At 40.3% G+C, this 19,520-nt stretch overlaps 1 protein-coding gene across 3 annotated transcripts in view; it reads right to left on the minus strand.

The window, feature by feature from the left end:
* The window catches only part of LOC120522830 (serine/arginine repetitive matrix protein 2-like), a 143,196-nt gene that overhangs the window by 64,687 nt on the left and 58,989 nt on the right, over positions 1-19,520 (minus strand). For all 3 annotated transcript variants that reach the window (XR_005632523.1, XM_039743517.1, XM_039743518.1), the window contains one exon: positions 5,988-13,610. Coding sequence is in view for 2 of the 3 variants with exons in the window: in XM_039743517.1 (XP_039599451.1) it covers positions 5,988-13,610 (7,623 nt within the window). In the remaining variant the exon portion in view is untranslated. The remainder of the gene's footprint in view (positions 1-5,987; positions 13,611-19,520) is intronic.

Raw genomic sequence — 19,520 nt, forward strand, 5'->3', positions numbered from 1 at the left:
AGGGCTTAGTGGCTTCCACGTTTCTGCTAACATGAACACTGACAATTGCTGCACTGTAACAGTCTTTCTTCTGACTCCACCTGACAGTAACCAATTTGCCTTTTTTCCATGTGGATACTGCACACTGATGCAATGTTATGCAGAAGTAACCAGGCATATTACGGCAGTTTGGTTGTATAGTGCTGTATGCATTAGTTTCACTATGCAAGACAACCTCTGATGACCATTTAAATATTAATTATTGTGTAACTCAACTAATGTTTCAGTTTGTTCTAAAACTGGTTTTACAGATTCTCATTTGCATAACATTGAATTCTGGTTGTAGTCTCCACTCCATTCCACTCATGAAGCAAAGAAACCCTTTTTTTTTTTTGGGGCAGCATGACATTTTTTTATCCATAACAAAGCAAGAGAATGCTGTCCGGAGTATCATATGGGCTTAACACTTTACATCAAATTACAACAGTACAACCCAAGAAACACTTAACTGTCTTTACATAGAAATCTAAGTCCAAAACATGCTCAGGCTAAATGGCAATGATGCAGACCCTAGATGTGTTTTATCATTGGGTAAAGCTATGAGATTTAGAACACACAATATGTCACTCTCTTCCCATTCTCCTTGTATTTCTCAAAAGCAAGTTGAACTTGTGTCATTTCTTTTGACACTTATATGGTCTAAGTTTGTTCTATTGGATAAGATTTGATCTTTGACCTAAACTACTTTAGGTTCTAAATAAAATCTAAAATATCAAATTGGAATGTACAAAGGGGAGGAAAGTAATTGCCTTCTAGAATGCACATCTTATTTTTCTCTTCCATCATATTTATAATTGCATTTAGTTCTATTTTACAGTATATAATTTCAGGTTTGCCCTTAATGAATTCTCACATATTTTAAGGTAATGTCCTGTGAGGGATTGCCGGCCGTGTACCCTGGCAAACAACCCCAAACCACCAGATGGAGCCATCCCTACAACATGGAAGGGCCCAGAATTCTAGCAGGGCATCATGGAACTTGGGAGATTTTTACCACAGCCTTGCTGGAAACCATGGGGGCCACCGGAGGACGCTGCAGAGAGGCCTAGGGACTTATACTTTCCTTATAGCCCGGAAGAATTTCACAATTGCTGAAACGGAAGAAATGATATACTTCCGTATATTACCCGACCCGGAAGTGTTGGATAATCACATGGACTGAGGGCTCAGAAACACTTCTGGGTCAAGGAGTATAAAGGACTGTGGGAGATCCCTACAGACGAAATGAGTTGGGAGGCAGGGTGTCTAAGCGTCTGGGAGTTTGGAGGATTGTTATTGTGATTGGTTATTGTTTATTTGATTATTAGAGAATTGTGGAGAGGAGTGTGCTTTGTGCACATTATTATTTTAATAAATAATAATTGGACTTTTTATCTGGTGTCTGACGAGTGGTCTATGGGTACAAGGGTGCGAGAAAGCCCTAATCTGTCACAGTTGGCATAGTCTCGACAGGATTCTCTGGCCGTCAGTTTGGCAGAGGACCTGGGAAAATTTACTGTGGACAGAATACCCCAAGAAGACAGCGTCACAACATACGGGGAAAAATCGCCAGAAACCCCTATTTCTCAAGCCCGTCATGGGGAAGAAGGCAAGGCAAAGCAACAGCACCAGCGGAAGTTCCATGTTTGTCATGGCCGACACTCGGGATGAGCGACAGAGCGACTACACGGATCGGGAGAGGACTCCGGACAAAGAAAACTACAATGAGGTATGTGCCGGAAATATAAATAATCTATTTAAAATTACTCATTTTGTGCCTTGCATATACAGTAGGATGCAAAAGTTTGGGCAACCTTGTTAATAGTCATTATTTTCCTGTATAAATCGTTTGTTGTTACGATAAAAAATGTCAGTTAAATATATCATATAGGAGACACACACAGTGATATTTGAGAAGTGAAATGAAGTTTATTGGATTTACAGAAAGTGTGCAATAATTGTTCAAACAAAATCAGGCCAAGAAAGATTTCGGATAGACAGAAGCGACGAATGGTGAGAACAGTCAGAGTCAACCCACAGACCAGCACCAAAGACCTACAACATCATCTTGCAGCAGATGGAGTCACTGTGCATCGTTCAACCATTCTGCGCACTTTACACAAGGAGATGCTGTATGCGAGAGTGATGCAGAGGAAGCCTTTTCTCCGCCCACAGCACAGAGCCGCTTGAGGTATGCTCAAGCACATTTGGACAAGCCAGCTTCATTTTGGAATAAGTTGCTGTGGACTGATGAAACTAAAATTGAGTTATTTTGGCATAACAAGGGGCGTTATGCATGGAGGAAAAAGAACACAGCATTCCAAGAAAAACACCTGCTACTTAGAGTAAAATATGGTGGTGGTTCCATCATGCTGTGGGGCTGTGTGGCCAGTGCAGGGACTGGGAATCTTGTCAAAGTTGAGGGACGCATGGATTCCACTCAGTATCAGCAGATTCTGGAGACCAATGTCCAGGAATCAGTGACAAACCTGAAGCTGCGCTGGGGCTGGATCTTTCAACAAGACAACGACCCGAAACACTGCTCAAAATCCACTAAAGCATTCATGCAGAGGAACAAGTACAACGTTCTGGAATGGCCATCTCAGTCCCCAGACCAGAAAATAATTGAAAATCTGTGGTGTGAATTAAAGAGAAATGTCCATGCTCGGAAGCCATCAAACCTGAATGAACTAGAGATGTTTTGTAAAGAGGAATGGTCCAAAATACCTTCAACCACAATCCAGACTCTCACTGGAACCAACAGGAAGTGTTTAGAGGCTGTAATTTCTGCAAAAGGCGGATCTACTAAATATTGATTTCATTTCTTTTTTGTGGTGCCCAAATTAATGCACCTGCCTGATTTTGTTTGAACAATTATTGCACATTTTCTGTAAATCCAATAAACTTCATTTCACTTCTCAAATATCACTGTGTGTGTCTCCTATATGATATATTTAACTGACATTTTTTATCGTAACAACCAACGATTTATACAGGAAAATAATGACTATTAACAAGGTTGCCCAAACTTTTGCATCCCACTGTACCTCGGAAAAGATCATCCGGAAGTTCTGCAGGATGCAGGATACTCTCCTGAAGACAGTGTAGCGCTTTTGTGCGGGCAGACGGACAATACAACGGACTGTGGGAGATCCCAGACAGACGAGCTGAGTTGGGAGGCAGGGTGGCTAAACGTCCGGGAGTTTGGAGGACTGTTATTGTGATTGCTTATTAATTATTTGATTATTAGAGAATTGTGGAGAGGAGTGTGCTTTGTGCACATTATTATTATAATAAATAATAATTGGACTTTTTATCTGGTGTCTGACGAGTGGTCTGAGGGTACAAGGGTGCGAGAAAGCCCTAATCTGTCACAGTCCGATTACTTGCCTGTTGCTATTGTAATGAAGGCTGAAAGGTATAGGCCTTTTCCTGACGACACGCACTAAACTCAAGGGTTGGCAATTAGAATATTCACATTTGTTGAATTTTGTTTAATATTTAGCTTTGATTTAAACACAACTGAAGATAGGCAAATAATCTCCAAGGTTTTATTTTAAAGCACAAGCTAAGGAAATAGCTATTTGCCTCTTTAGGAGCAATGCTATGCAAAAGGGGTATGCGTAAGACACAGGCTCGGCTACCAATAACAGGAAACCCTTCAGATAGCAACGCTTACAGGGTGAATGTGTGTGTGTTCTCCTACTGCTTATGGTGCAAGGGAGCTGCTTATGAAGGGCCTTTGCCATTCAGATGTCACATGTTTGGAGTTGGTCACCGGCAGGTACCCTAGTTCAAATGCCCGGTTTTGTTAAGGTTGTGAGCTGTGATTCTGTAACAAAGCAGCTTCTGAAAATGCACAAGATATTATTTATGTTAACATACGGTAAGATAGCTATTACCACTTTGCTTTATTATAAACCAGACAAATCCAGTCATGGCCAAAATTATCAGCACCCCCTGTAACTTTCCCAGAAAATGCACAATTTTTCCCAGAAAATTGTTGCAATTACAACTGTTTTGGTATACACGTTTTTTTTCCCTTTATGTGCATTGGAACACCACAAAAAAAAAAAAACAGAGAAAAAAGGCCAAATCTGACATCATGTCACAGAGAACTCCAAAAATGGGCTGGAAAAAATTATTGGCACCTTTTCAAAATTGTGAGTAAATCGTTTTATTTCAAGCATATGATGCTTATTTGAACTCACCCGTGGTAAGAAACAGGTCTGGCAGTATAGCAATCACACCTAAAGCCAACTAAAATGGAGAAAAGTTGACTCAACCTTTATGTTGTGTGTCTGAGTGTGCCACACTATGTATGGAGAACAGAAAGAAGAGCAGAGAATTGTCTGAGGACTTGAAAACAAAAATTGTGGAAAAATATCAACAATCTCAAGGCTACAAGTCCATCTCCAGTGATCTTCATGTTCCTTTGTTCACTGTGCACAACATAATCAAGAAGTTCACAACACATGGGACTGTAGCTATTCTCGCTGGACGTGACGGAAGAGAAAACTGATAAAAGACTGCAACGAATGATAGTTCGAATGGTGGATAAACAGCCCCAATCAACTTCAAAACATATTCAAGCTGTTCTGCAGACTCGGGGTGTAACAGTGTCAGCTCTAACTATCCATCGACACCTGAACAAAATGAAACGCTATGGCAGGAGAGCCAGGAGGACCCCACTGCTGAAACAGAAACATAAAAAAGCCAGAGTAAAGTTTGCCAAAATGTACTTGAGGAAGCCAAAATCCTTCTGGGCGAACGTCTTGTGGACAGATGAGACCAAGGTAGAGCTTTTTGGTAAAGCTCATCATTCTACTGTTTACAGAAAACGGAATGAGGCCTATGAAGAAAAGAACACAGTACCTAAGGTCAAACATGGTGGAGGTTCTAAGATGTTTTGGGGATGTTTTGCTGCCTCTGGCACTGGCACTGGATGCCTTGACTGTGTGCAAAGAATCATGAAATCTGAAGACTACCAAAAGATATTAGTTCGCAATGTAGGGCCCAGTGTCAGAAAACTGGGTCTGTGTCACAGGTCATGGGTGTTCCAGCAGGACAATGACCCCAAACATACTTCTAAAAGCACCCAGAAATGGTTGAAGACAAAGCGCTGGAGAGTTCTGAAGTGGCCAGCAATGAGTCCGGATCTAAATCCGATTGAACACTTATGGAGAGATCTCAGAATTGTTGTTGGGAGACGGCACCCTTCAAATCTGAGAGACCTTGAGCAGTTTGCAAAAGAAGAGTGGTCGGAAATTCCAGTTGAGAGGTGTAACAAGCTTGTTGATGGTTATATGAAGCGCTTGATTTCAGTTATTTTTTCCAAAGAGCGCGCAACCAAATATTAAGGGTGCCAATAATTTTGTCCAGCCCGGTTTTTGAGTTTTGTGTGAAATGATGTCAGATTTGGCTTTTTTTCTCTGTTTTTTTGTGTTGTTCCAATACACATAAAGGAAATAAACATGTGTATACCAAAACATTTTTTAATTGCAACAATTTTCTGGGAGAATTCCAGGGGTGACGATAATTTCGGCCATGACTGTATATATACACTTAATCTTTAAATAAACACATGAAAACTCAAATATTGGATGTATTTGAATCTTTGCAAATCATATTAAGCAATTAATAAAACATTACAGTAACATAACTAATTTTCTTCATGAAGGTGAAACAGGTCTTTTAGACCAGCAGACGTTTGTCAGATTAATGGTCTACATTCTGATTCTGAACTCACAAAAAGATAAAATACCTACAGTTTAAATATAACCAGAATAATCAATTGCTATAAACATAAATTATAAACTTTTTCGGCACTCACAGACTGACAGTGAAAATACAGTGTAAGATTCAGATGAAAAATGGTATTTAAATAAAAAATAAATCACCTGCTTCAGATAAATGCTATAAAAATTCAAAATTTCACTAAGATGGCTACATCAAGAATTGTAACATACCTAATTCTGTGAGACGAGGTGGTGTCTTACTAGGACTTCTACGATTCCTTGATCCAGATCTCCTTCGTCTCAACAAAAGCACTGGTGACCTGCTAGCTGCCCTTCGTCTGTTAAATGATCGAGATCTCCTCCATCGATCAATGGAACGACTGCGGTATCGAGATCTGCCTCCTCTCCTGAAAGTGTCTCGAGAGCTGGATCTTCGCCTTCTTTCTGGTGATCTAGATTTCCTGTCCCTTGAAACAGATCTTGACTTTTTTCTGTGCTTAGATAATGATCGAGTCCGTGAACGTTTTTTAGACCTTGAGCGTTTCTGACGTATATTAGATCTTGAAAGAGATCTAGATTTTGATCTTTTGTTTTTGTCAGCCGATTTTGAGCGTCTTTTTCGAGTGGGTGACCTTGACTTTGAACGCTTAGTTTTTTTAGGTGACCTAGAATATCTTTTTCTAGTAGATCTAGACCTGGATCTTTTCCTTTTGGGTGATCTCGATTTAGACTGTCTCGTACGTGTCAAAGATCGTGATCGTGTTCTTTTTTTTTTTGCTGGCGACCGTGACCTAGACCGTCTTTTCTTATTGGGAGTTCTAGACCTTGAAATTTTCTTGCGGACTGGAGACCTTGATTTTGATCGCTTTCTTATAGGCGATAATGACTTAGAGCGTATCCTGACAGGTGACACTGATTTGGATTTCTTTTTCCTTGCAGGAGACCGGGACCTGGATTTCTTCCTGGCAGGAGACCTGGACCTGGATTTCTTTCTCGCAGAAGACCGGGACCTGGACTTCTTCCTCACAGGAGACCTGGACCTGGACCGTCTCTTTCGAGAAAGAGATTTGGATTTTGAACGTTTCTTTTTTGCTGGTGATCTTGATTTTGATTTTTTGTTCTTTGAACGAGATCTAGACTTTGAACGACCTTTTTTAGCTGGGGTTGTAGAGTTCGATCTTCTTTGTCTGGAGTATTTTGTATGCTTCTTTAAGGGAGGTGATCTAGATTTTGAACGTCTAGTTCTATATATTCTCTTGTTTGTAGAAGGTGACCTAGATTTTGATCTATTTGCTTTTGTGGTTGGTTCAAACATAGATTTACTTGTAGACGGAGTACTAGATTTAGACCTTTCATTGACTGGTGACTTACACTTTAGATCTTTAAGGTTTAATTCTGAAGTGTTTAACATTTCTTCTGAAGCAGGTGTGATAAATGCAGAATCAAAGACAGCTTTGGAAGAACATTCCTGTGTAATACAAGAAACTTCAGAATCTAGAGGAGGAGGAGGAGGAGGAGGAAGAGAATATGATTCTCTCACAGGAGTTTCATGCTGAATACGGCATTCAGTTTGGTAAATTGAAGGGTCTTCTTTAACAGGAGGCACAAGATCTACCCCGGGCACTGCTTGAGAAGCAGGGCATACTTCTGTAGTGTGGGGTAAATGTTCCAGATGCAGTAGATCACAAGGAGGATACGTACATGAAATATCAGAAACATTTTCTCTCTCGGAACACAATTTTTCAGAGAACTGTTCATCAGCTGATTGTTCCTTCTTTGGAGATGAGTCTTTCACATTTGCAAAAGATGCACAAGGAGAATACATTTCCCCAGTCTGAGACAGGTGTACCTCTTTTTGATAAGGATAACTAATCTGACCATTGTGGGGTATATGTTCCAGCTCTTTTTGCACCTGACATGGACGACTAGTTCGATTTTCACAAGAATTATGCTCATCATTGGCGCTGTGGACTGGAGAAGAAATAATTTCACTGTGCTCTGCTGTAAGTGTATATGAACGCAAAGGAACAATTGTTTTATCATGGCTTGACATTGATTCCTCAGAGTTCTGCACCTCAGAAGTATTCAGCTCACTATCTGAAAGCTCCACATCTTTTTCTGAATTTCTGCTTTCTGCCTGTGTTGGAATGGAAGAATTTTCATTTACAAAAAATGTACGTTCTTCATTCATTACTGTAGGACAAGGATGTATTTTTCCACACACCTTTTCAGCCACTTCTGTAGCACAAGCATCAGACACACGTTCCTCATGTAATTCCGCATCGCAAAATGAAGTCAAGTGCTTTTCCATTCTCTTATCCACAAAAGCTTTATTAGTATCTTCACCAGGAGAACATATTTCATCAACATGTGATTTAAAACCAGATGTGCACTGTTCATCGGACTCTGGAGATACTTCCTTAACACTTGACTTGTGCTTCTTATCTGTTTTGAATTGATTTTGATCAGACTCTGCCTTGCATGAAGGTAAGAAATTATCCTTAACTTGATATGCGTCTTCTGGGAATTCATCATGAGAAGTGGAGCGTCTTTTTCTAAACGAAGTGGTGCATTCTCCATGATGCTTTGTTTGCAACAAAGGCTTAATTACCTCAACCATGTCTGCTCTGGGAACAGAACGCATTTTACAAACAGCAGGGATGCATTCTTCATCTTTATCAGTGTTAAAGGGAGAACCAATGGGAGATGCAGATTTTAAAGCTGTTACTATCTGGGAGGCGGGTCCTGTATCTTCTGCATGTGTTGAATCTAGGATGGTCTTAAAGGTAGACAGACATAAATTCAAAACTGGATGCACAAGTGTAGGATCTGTATCAGGGGAGGAATACTTGGCTTTAATTACAGACATGTCATCTCTTCCTGAAGATGAACATTTTTCAGTGATACCCTTAGAATCTGTATCTGCACTGTAGGGAGACTGACATGTCTCTATAACAGAAGGCACATCTTTAGAAGTAACAACTGTGGAATCAGATATCCAACTTTCTGCTGCTGAAGACATCCCTTTAAAATCTCCATGTGACTGGGAAGAAGACAGACAGCTGTCTGAAATATCCTTATCTACATTTTTTTTACATGAGGTTATCCATGGTTCTTCCACTGGGCAAATATCCTTAGAATCATCAGTGTACGGAGATGCATCTTTGAAATAAACATCTGTTCTACAAGGAGACATATATCGTTCTTCAACAGAAGATAAACTTTTAGGATCTATATCAGACCTGAAGGGAGATGCCCATCTTTCTTCAACAGGAGACACACCTTTGGAATCATTATCTGTTCTGTATGGTGACAATCGCTCACCAACTGATGACATATCTTTTGAGTCTGTGTCCGTCCTTAAAGGACTTGTCCAGCTTTCTCTAACAGGAGATATTTCTTTGGAATCTGTGTCTGTCTTTGAAGGAGATTCCCACCTCTCCCTTATAAGACACATATCTTTAGAATCTGTATCAGTCTTGGACGGGGATGCCCATATTTCCCTGCAGGGAGAGATCTCTTTGGAATATGTGTCAGTTTTGAATGGTGAAGTCCAACTTTGCCTGAGAGGTGATGTTTTGCAACTGGTGTCAACTTTAGTAGGAGATTCCCATTTGTCTCTGTTTGGAGAAACATCTTTAGAATCTGCATCATTCTTTGAGAATGAAGTCCATCTTTCTCTGCTGGCAAAGGTATCATTACATTCTGTGTCTGCCTCATTTGGAGAAGTAATGCAAGTGGGATCTTTAGATTCTGTATCAGTCTTGTAGGGCAACAGCCAGATATCGCGACTTGGTGATACATCTTTAGAATTTGTGCAAGTCCTGAATGGTGGTGTCCACATTTCCCTAACAGGAGAGACACCTTTAGAATCTGTGCCACCCTTGGACAGAGAGTCCCATCTTTCTCTGTCTGGAGACACTGCTTTAGAATCTGTGTCTGTCTTCATGGGAGATGGGCATCTTTCAATACTCGGAGATGTATCTTTTGAATCTACGCTTGCTTTATTTGGAGAAGGGAACTTCATTAAATTAGAAGAAATTGTACTTGAATCTGTGTTTTTCTTAGTGGGAGATGTCCACTCATCTCTTCTAGGAGAAGAAACTACAGGGTCGGTATTAGCTTTATTTGGAGAGTTTTGTCTCTGATCTATGGCAGATGTTTTAGAAATGTCTACTTTGAATGAAGAAGTAGAGCTTTCTTTAGTATGAGGTTTATCGATATGATCCACATATGCATCATAGAGACAAGTCCCTCTTTCTTCATCAGGTACCATAGAATTTATCCCTGTCTTTTGGGTATTCATGCTTTTTATGTCAATTCCTGCCTCAACGGAGTATGTTGATTCAGGAGTCATATATTTACGGTCTGTATTATCCTTCCAACTAAGACATGATTCATTAACAGTAGATGCAACTTTAGAGTCTCTATCTGTTTTGAAAGAAGGCTGACAAAGTTCAGAAGAAAATTTTTGTGGTTGGGTGGGAGGCCCTACCTGGGCTTCAGCTTGAGAGCTAGAATTCGAACAAATGCTTAATGCCACAGAATTTGTATATAAGGGGAGATCAGGTTTATGCTCTAATTGTACACCATATGTGGCAGGTACAATACTAGATGAATAATGCCCTGTGCTTGATTGCGATTTCAAGTGAATATCTGAACTTGGCATGCTTACATTCGATTCTTGTTTTGATGCAGGTATTTTTGGTGTTTTCAGCTGGGAACTGCGTTCCTGTTTGCTTTTAGATTTGCAATCAAGATTGGTAACAAAATCAAATTTTAGTCTTCCCTGAACTGTTGAAAGAAATACTGGGTTGATCCGACTGGAACATTTAGATTTTCCTCCTACTGTGGAACTTGATTTAGGAAATTTTTCAGAATAATCAAGTTGAGAAGAAACACTACTTTGAGGAAATAAAGGCCATGAGTGAATTTGAGATGGAAATGTATGTTCTGTTTTTGTTTCCAGTGGTACACACGGGACAGGATTAATTAGTGAAACTGAAGCAGATGAATCCTTTGGTATTATAGAATCAGGATTCAAATAGTCCGCATTTAAAATGGACACTGATTCAACAACATCCTCTACTGCTGTAATAGGTTCTGGTATCTGTTCCTTAGACAGAATTGCAGTTGTCTCTGGAGACTGCATTTTGACATCACTAGGTGTCAAGTCTGGATGAAATTCAGACTGTGAAAATAGTGATACGCCGCAATCAGCAGCAAGGCAAGATTCCAATTCTGAAGGCTTCTTTACCAAATGGGGATTTTCTTCAGAATGCTGGTCAGCAGTTGCACACTGAAATGCTAAGTTTGAGATAGTTTCTGAACATGGTGGGGGTGCGCTTATAGAATCCTGCAAAGGAGGAGGCACAATTGTGGAAAATGTATCTGGCTCAATACCATACATACTATCGGGAGACATGGACTTGCAGCAAGGATCCTTTTCTGGAGATTTTTCTTTCAACAAATTCATTTCAGAAAGCGGAGACTTGGGTATAAGCGTTGCAGGTGATTCAGATTTAGCCTGATTAACTGAAGGAGATGTTTCTACACATTCAGATACAGCAAAATTAATCGAAAGAGGCATTTCCACCTCTTCTGTCCTTTTAGGAGAGATGGATTTAGTCAAGCCTTCTGGATGGCACGACTTGGAATATTCCTGCCTTTCAGATGATCTAGATCTTGAGTTTGTACTCCTATTTGAAAACTGAGATTTAGTTTCATTTCTTTTGGGAGATTTTGATTGCCTAACTTGAGTCAAAGATGTGCTCTCTGGTCTTCTGCTTTCTGCTGTAGATTTACCTTTAGATGATTTTTTTGCAGGAGATGTAGTTTCAGAGCATTTGTCCCTTTTGGGGGATCTAGACTTTGGCTCTGTATTTTGCTTAGGTGTTTGAGATTTAGACTTGGATCTATTCCTTTTAGGCGAGGGTGATCTAGATTTTTTCCTCTGTGGAGAGAGAGACTGTGACCGGTTTCTCCTTGGAGAGTGAGATCGAGACCGGTTTCTTCGAGTGGAACGTGACCGAGAACGATTCCTCCATGCAGAACGTGACCGAGAACGATTCCTCCGTGCAGAGCGTGACCGAGAACGATTCCTCCGTGGTGCAGAACGTGATCGTGAACGGTTTCTTCTTGGAGATCGAGATTTAGACTTGTGCCTCCTTGAAGATCGTGTTCTAGACCTGCGCCTCCTCAGGGACCGCGACCTAGACCGGTGCCTCCTCAGGGATCGCGACCTAGACCGGTGCCTCCTCAGGGATCGCGACCTAGACCGGTGCCTCCTTGGTGAGTGACTCTTAGACCTGTGTCTCCTAGGTGAACGAGATTTTGACCTGTGCCTCCGTGCAGAGCGTGAATTTGATCTATGCCTTCTAGTAGAGCGTGATGCAGATCTATGTCTTCTTGCAGAACGTGATGCAGACCTGTGCCTCCTTTCAGAGTGTGATTTAGATCGATTTCGCCCTGTAGAACGGGAATCTGAACGTCGCCTCCTTACGGATCGTGATTTACTCCTCCTCCACCTTGAAGACCGTGACCTTCCTCTTCTCTGTGACCGTGACTTAGACCTCCTCCTCCTTAACGAGCGAGACTCTGACCTCCTACGCCTTGGTGACCGTGATTTAGACTTCCATCGTCTAACAGATCGTGATTCTGATCTTTTACGTCTTGGAGACTGTGATTTTGATTTCTTCCGCTTAGGAGAACGTGATGTAGATCTCTTTCGCCGTGGTGATCTTGACACAGATCTCCGAGTTTTCTTATCTGACCTTGATTTGGAACGTTTGGTTCTCACTAAGGACCTTGAATTTGACCGTTTGTTATGTCTTGGAGTTCTAGACCTGGATTGGTGGATTCTAGTTAAAGAACGAGATTTAGATCTTCTAGTTTTAGACAAAGATCTTGATTTTGAAATCCTGCGTCTACCCTGAGATCTAGTTTGTATCTGCTTAATTTGTCTGTGTGACACAGACCTTGAGCGTGATCGAGATTTTGAATGTCTAGCCCTCTTATGAGGTGGAGATTTTGATCTTCCACCCACCTTTAAAGGAGATAATGACTTTGATTTGCTTTTGTCAGACCTTGATGATGACAATCTGCTTTTGGACTTGGGCAATGACTCACTTTTTCTTAAGCTGGACGACCTCAATGGAGAGGTACCAGAAGTATTTTTAACACAGCTCTGGCTTGCAGAGCTGCTATAATTGTCCTTTGGAGGTGAATATATAGAAGACGAGTCTTTCAGTGGGGATTCAGAGTGACCTTTTTCAAACTTAATCTCTTTATGGTCAATTTTAGAAACAATGTGACTTTTATCCAAAATATTTCCATCTTCACAGGTATTTAAAACTTGTTCTACTTGTGTTTTACCTGTTTTAGCCAACTCACCACAAGTTGTAAAATCAACTGCATCACCACTCGCTGTAATATTCATAGGTTCACCTAATAAACTGCTTGCTTGTTTTTGATAGGTATCAGTGTTTGATGTTGGGAAGATTTCATAAGAATGGACGGAAAAGTTATCAGTTGCTGGAGGTGGGATGGGCCCAAACTCATCTTGTTTACAAATTTCCACAGCCTGAACAGAATCAGCAAGAGGCATATTGGTGTCCTTTAAATTGTAGGCAGTCTGCACAGAAGCCTCACGTGGAACGGTTTTTGAATGTTTACTTTCCGACTCTGACTCTGTCCCAGATCCTGAGGTATCCTCCGATCTAGAACGAGAAACAAGTTCTTCTTTTTCTTCTTTCTTTTTCTTCTTTTTCTTCTTCTTACTGGCATGCTTCTTTTGCTTCTTAGGTTTACTTTTGGTGACTTCACTCTGAATCTGTTCTCCATGAGATAATTGATCTGTTACAACAAAAGAGTAATTCATTTTAAAATGAAAAAGTAAATATAAACAAATTTAACAGATGTTTGCTAAGTCAATAGTACATTTTTCCAGGTAAGCCCATTATGTACACAAAAACAGCAGTACTATAAATTATATTAAGTTCAGTACAAAATACTCCACATAAGGAATTCATCAATTACATTTTAAAAGGGAATTGTTAATATTGGTAACAACTCAAGGTACCTGGTCCCAGAATACAACTTAACCAATAGTACTGCTAATTCCTTACGGGGACCAGGTAGCTTCAAGAAAAAAAGCCAGAGATACTGATGTTCAAGATAATTTAAGAGTTTAACAAATACTTGGCACAAATAAAATGTTTATTGTCATGACTTTCATGCTCCACATCATTTAACCATTTGAACTGTGAAGAGAAAAAAGAAAGTTTATATACATTGACTAAATAAAAACATACACGCCAAATGACTTGAGAGTGCAATTTGCAACCATTTCTGTCTGACAAATAGTGGCAATCAAAATTAAAAGAAAGTTAAAATAGAACTGAGCAACCCATTTAAACTTAATGACACTGAGTCTCTGTATTTGAAAAAATATCAAGGAAATTTGATCCTTATAAACTACATCAACTATGTGTGGTGTTTTGTTAAGTCTCATTTGTTTATATGAATGTAATGTAATAACTGCTGCTGTAACAATCATAAAGATAGTAAAACATGATACAAAATTTAACCTTATGGACTCCATAGGAATTTCCTTTTTGATGCATCTTAAACTATAAATTTATATGCCACTCTAACCAAAGATAAGCTGCTGTAAAGAACACAGCACAACTGATTATGATACCCCTTATATCAATTTTATTTATATAATCATAATTTATCTTTATATATTTAAAGATGTATTACTATAAGGTAAAGAATGAAAAAAATAGAACAAAGATTGCACAAGATTTTGAGATTGTAAAAAAGACAAAATGGCGATGGGTTGGACATATAGCATTATTTCTAATAAGAACCAAATAGAAGACTGGTGTGTGTATATATATATATATATATATATATATATATATACACACAGACACATAAGAGTTATGTGAGGTGAGACACAAATAACCGGAGTGGGCTTGGGGTTTTCCTGGAAAACCTTCTGGAGGTTGGCCAAATGTGTACCATAGAACTATATCCTTTCAAACCAGCGACCGGCTAGGTATAGCCTGTGAATAGCCCAATCAGTATTTGCCCAACAATTGCTACACAAGTTGCCTCTATAATGTCGGGTGAAGAAGAAAAAATAAAAAAAAAATTAAAATAAAAAATTGAACAGCGAATCAACACCACATTTCTCACAACATTGAACGAAACGGCCACAGAAACTTATGAAATGGTAAAAACAGTGTACGGTGATAACAGTTTGTCTTGCACACAAGTTTTTGAGCGGTACAAACATTTCAAGGAAAGACGAGAAAATGTGGAAGACATTCAATGCCCAACGAAGACAATGCATTTTCCGTAAAGCGGTTTTTGACTGACAAAACATTCATGTCCTCTATCATCCTCTCTATTCGCGTGGTTTAGCTCCCTGTGATTTTTACTTGTTCCCAAAAATCAAAAGTGACCTGAAGGGAACACATTCTTCTTCAATGGATGAAGTGAAGACAGAAACATCAAGCCTGTCAAAGAACCTCAAGCAAGAAGACTTCCACCACAGTCTCAATCAATGGAAGATACGTACAGAGCTGGTGTAGAGATCGGGAAGGGGAGTATATAGAAGGTAACTGTTTAGAAAAACACTATTTGTTTCCCATTGTATCACCATTTAAGAGGGGGTTTCAGAGAAGCGACTGCGTCTCCTTGGGGTGCGTTCAGCACCTCTCTTCACACCCCCTCCCTCAGCTTTGTTCACCTCTTTGTGAATTAATCAACTCTCCACACCAGGCTCCGACAAGCACGACATGACATTTGCATAAATATGTGCAGAGCCAGGTCAATAACGGACACTAAAATTATATGGGTGCAAGTTCAAGAACCCTCTCGTGAGACAGGAGTTTGTATCTCTGTCGGTATAGCCATTGAAGAGGAGCGTGATCGGTCACCAAGGTAAAATTACGACCCCATAAATAATAACTGAGTGCATCCACAGCCCATTTAATAGGCAAACATTCCTTCTCAATTGTCGAATAATTGTGCTCCCGAGGAATTTCCTAATTAAAAATGTGACAGGGTGCTCTTCACCATCAAAAACCTGAGACAGGACAGCGCCTAAACCGGACGCACTAGCATCCATTTACAGAACAAAATCTTTAAAAAAAATCTGGATTCTGCAAAACCGGGTAAGACGACAAAGCATGTTCCAAATCACTGAAGGATTGTTCACAATCATTCGTCCAGATAACAGGACGGTTCTTCCAAAAAGAGGAACAGCCCTATTTGCAAAATTAGGGATGAATCTTCTATAATAACTGGCAAGCCCGAGATATGCACGAACCTATTTCTGCATCTCCAGATGTGGATAAGCAAGCACCTTATCCACTTTTATAAGTTGAGGGCGAACCAAACCCCTGCCCAACGAATAACTCGGGTATAGGTCTCAGACATACCCAACCTACATTTCTTAAGGTTAGCTATCAAACCAGCCTGTCTCAAGCTACCAAGAACAGCCTGAAACCGTTCTAAATGCGTATGCCAATCATTATTGAAAATCACGACATCATCAAGGTATGCCTGGAATATTCAGAATGATGACGCAATATCTGATCCACCATTCACTGCAAAGTTAGAGGCATGTCATGGAGACCAAACGGAAGTCTAATAAATTCGTAAAGACCGTCAGAAGTTGCAAATGCTTTTTTCTGACAACTGTCAGCCTCAAGAGACACCTTCCAGTAACCTTTCATGAGATCCAGCGTGGAGATATAGGATGCCTGACCCAGTTTTTCAACAACTCGTCAACACTGAGCATTGGATAAGCATCAAATTTGGTGCAAATTTTAAGTGCCTTAAATCGATACAAAATCGATACAGAACCAAACAATCCGGTTTTGGGACTAGTGTGACCGGAATGCACAAGTCACTTTTACTTTCACAAACACCATCCAATGCCAGCATTTGCTTGACTTCTTCGTGCACAATATTCATTTGCACTTCTGGGACCTGAAATGGGCACATCTACACCCTAACACTGGGTTCAGTAGTGATTTTATGTTCTGCAAGAAACAAGGAAAAAAACATCAGTGTTCCGTTCAATCATAGATGACAATTCTGTTTTTTGCGAATCAGTCAAATTGTCACCAATGGCAACATCTGTCTGAGAGACAGCAGCCAAGGAAGCACAAAATCCTTTAGGGTTATGCAATTCCTTCAAGAGATTAACATGCAAAATCTGTTGCTGTTTGCGTCGGCCCGGTATTCCGACTTTGTAATTCACCAGCCCCATACACTCCTCAATAATGGCAGGACCCTACCATTTTGCTAGGAACTCATGCGAGTCAGAAGGAATCAGAACCAATCACCAGGTTTGAATTCACGGAGCTTACACCGTATATCATATAAACATTTCTGCGTTTCTTGTTCACAATGCTGATGCTCTACAGAGATAGCAAAAAGTTTAGAAATCTTTTCCTGCAATGAAATCACCTGATCCGCAAGCTCGGCCCGTAAGATTTCGTCCGGATTCCTGTGCATTCAATATAGATTCATTACACACAGTGATATATTTCAAGCATTAATCTCTTTTCATTTTGCCGATTAGAGCCTACCAGAAATGAAAACTCAAAATTCAGTATCTCAGAAAATTAAAATATTACATAAGACCAATAAAAAAAAATATATTTAATACAGGAATGTCGCCCTACTTAAAAGTACATCCATGTTTGCACTCAGTATTTGGTCAGAGCTCCTTTTGCATGAATTACTGCATTAATGCGATCAGCCTGTGGCACTGCTGAGGTGTTACTGAAGCCCAGGATGCTTTAACAGCGGCCTTCAGCTCTTCTGCATTGTTGGGTCTGGTGGGTCTCATTTTCCTCTTGATGTTTAGGTCAGAAGAGTCTGCTGGCCAATTAAGCACAGTGCTACCATGGTCACTGAACCAGGTATTGGTACTTTTGGCAGTGTGGGCAGGTGCCAAGTCCCGATGGAAAATGAAATCAGGATCTCCATAAGGCTTGTCAGCAGAGGGAAGCATAAAGTGCTCTAAAATTTCCTGGTAGACAGCTGTGCAAACTATGGACTTGATAAATCACAGTGGACCAACACCAGCAGATGACATGGCTACCCAAATCATCACTGACTTTGGAAACTTCACACTGGACCTCAAGCAACTTGGATTTTGTGCCTCTCCACACTTCCTCCAGACTCTGGGATTTCCAAATGACATGTAAAATGTACTTTCACCCGAAAAGAAGACTTTGGACCACTGAGAAACAGTCCAGTTTTTTTTCTCCTTAGCCCAGGTAAGATGCTTCTGAAGTTGTCTCTGGTTCAGGAGTGACTTGACACAAGGAATGCGACAGTTGTAGTCCATGTCCCAGATACGTCTGTGTGGTGGCTCATGAAGCACTGCACTGCCACAGTTCATTACTTGTTAATCTTTCCCATATTCTTGAATGGGCTGTGTTTCATAATCTTCTCAGGCCGCGGTTATCTCGTGTTACTTGTTCAACTTTTTGTGCCACATTTTTCCTTCCACTCAACTTTGCATTAATATGCTTGGATACAACATTCTGTGAACAGCCAGCTTCTTTGACAATGACCTTTTGTGGTTTACCCTCCTTGTGGAGGGTGTCAATGACTATCTTCTGGACAACTGTCAAGCCAGCAGTCTTCCCCATGATTGTGTGGCCTGGTGAAACAGACTGGGAAACCATTTAAAGGCTCAGGACACCTTTGCAGGTGTTTAGGGCTAATTAGCTAAGAGGAGTGTGATACCATGAGTCTACAATATTGAACTTTTTCACAATATTCTCTATATTATCTCTATCTATATTATATACATACATAGATAAAATTCCGTTACAATGAATTCCCAGGGACCTAAAAAATATTTTGTTGTAATGAAAATTTTGCTGTAACGAGATTTTGTAATTGTTACTATAGTGCTTTCTTTAACTTGCATTCAGGTATTTGAAATCTTTTCAATAGCTTCTTTTGTGTTCATTTTAATCTCATCCTGCCTACAAGATATGCTGACGAGAATTTTACTCAGCATTTCCTTTCAATAATATACTTTAATGGTGCGAATGATGCCCAAATCCAATGGCTGAAGTACTGCTGTGCAATTGGGTGGGAGGAATTCAACATGAACATTATCAAAACGTGGAAGCATGTTGTGGGCAGCATAGTTATCAATCAGGAGCTGAATTATCCTTTTCTTCTTCATATTGTGAGGTTTCTGAAATCTTTTGAGACACAAAATGAGAACGACACGCTGAAGTCTGTCCCGAAGCACAATTGCGTCGTCTGTGGAAGATTGTTTGTCCGTTGCTGGGACAGGGCAAAAACAAGCTCATAGCGCTGCAGTGAAGCGACACAGAAGCAAATCATATAAAAAAGGGGTTGCGCTATAAGTGCCTGTCTTGCACACCAAAACAAAAAGCGGAGTCTCAGTACTTTAGCAAAACCAGCTTTATTCAGCTTGAAACAGGAATGGCACACTTATTTATTGTAGCTTGATCTGCCACTCTGCTATACACAGACACAGCAGTCAGGCAGGGTAACGGCCAGATCAGTGATCAAATGATCCTGTTACCTGCATTTACAATGTTCCTTGCATCACCCATCAATATCTTTTCTGTGTGCTTTGGCGAAGAGATGCAGCATAGCTGTGAGCCTGCTGTTGCCCCGGCAACAGATAAACAGTCTTCCATAGACACGGAGATCGGACTTCGGGACACTCTTCCGCGTGCTGTC

The sequence above is a fragment of the Polypterus senegalus genome, chromosome 2, assembly GCF_016835505.1.
Source record: "Polypterus senegalus isolate Bchr_013 chromosome 2, ASM1683550v1, whole genome shotgun sequence".
NCBI classification, from domain to species: domain Eukaryota; kingdom Metazoa; phylum Chordata; class Cladistia; order Polypteriformes; family Polypteridae; genus Polypterus; species Polypterus senegalus.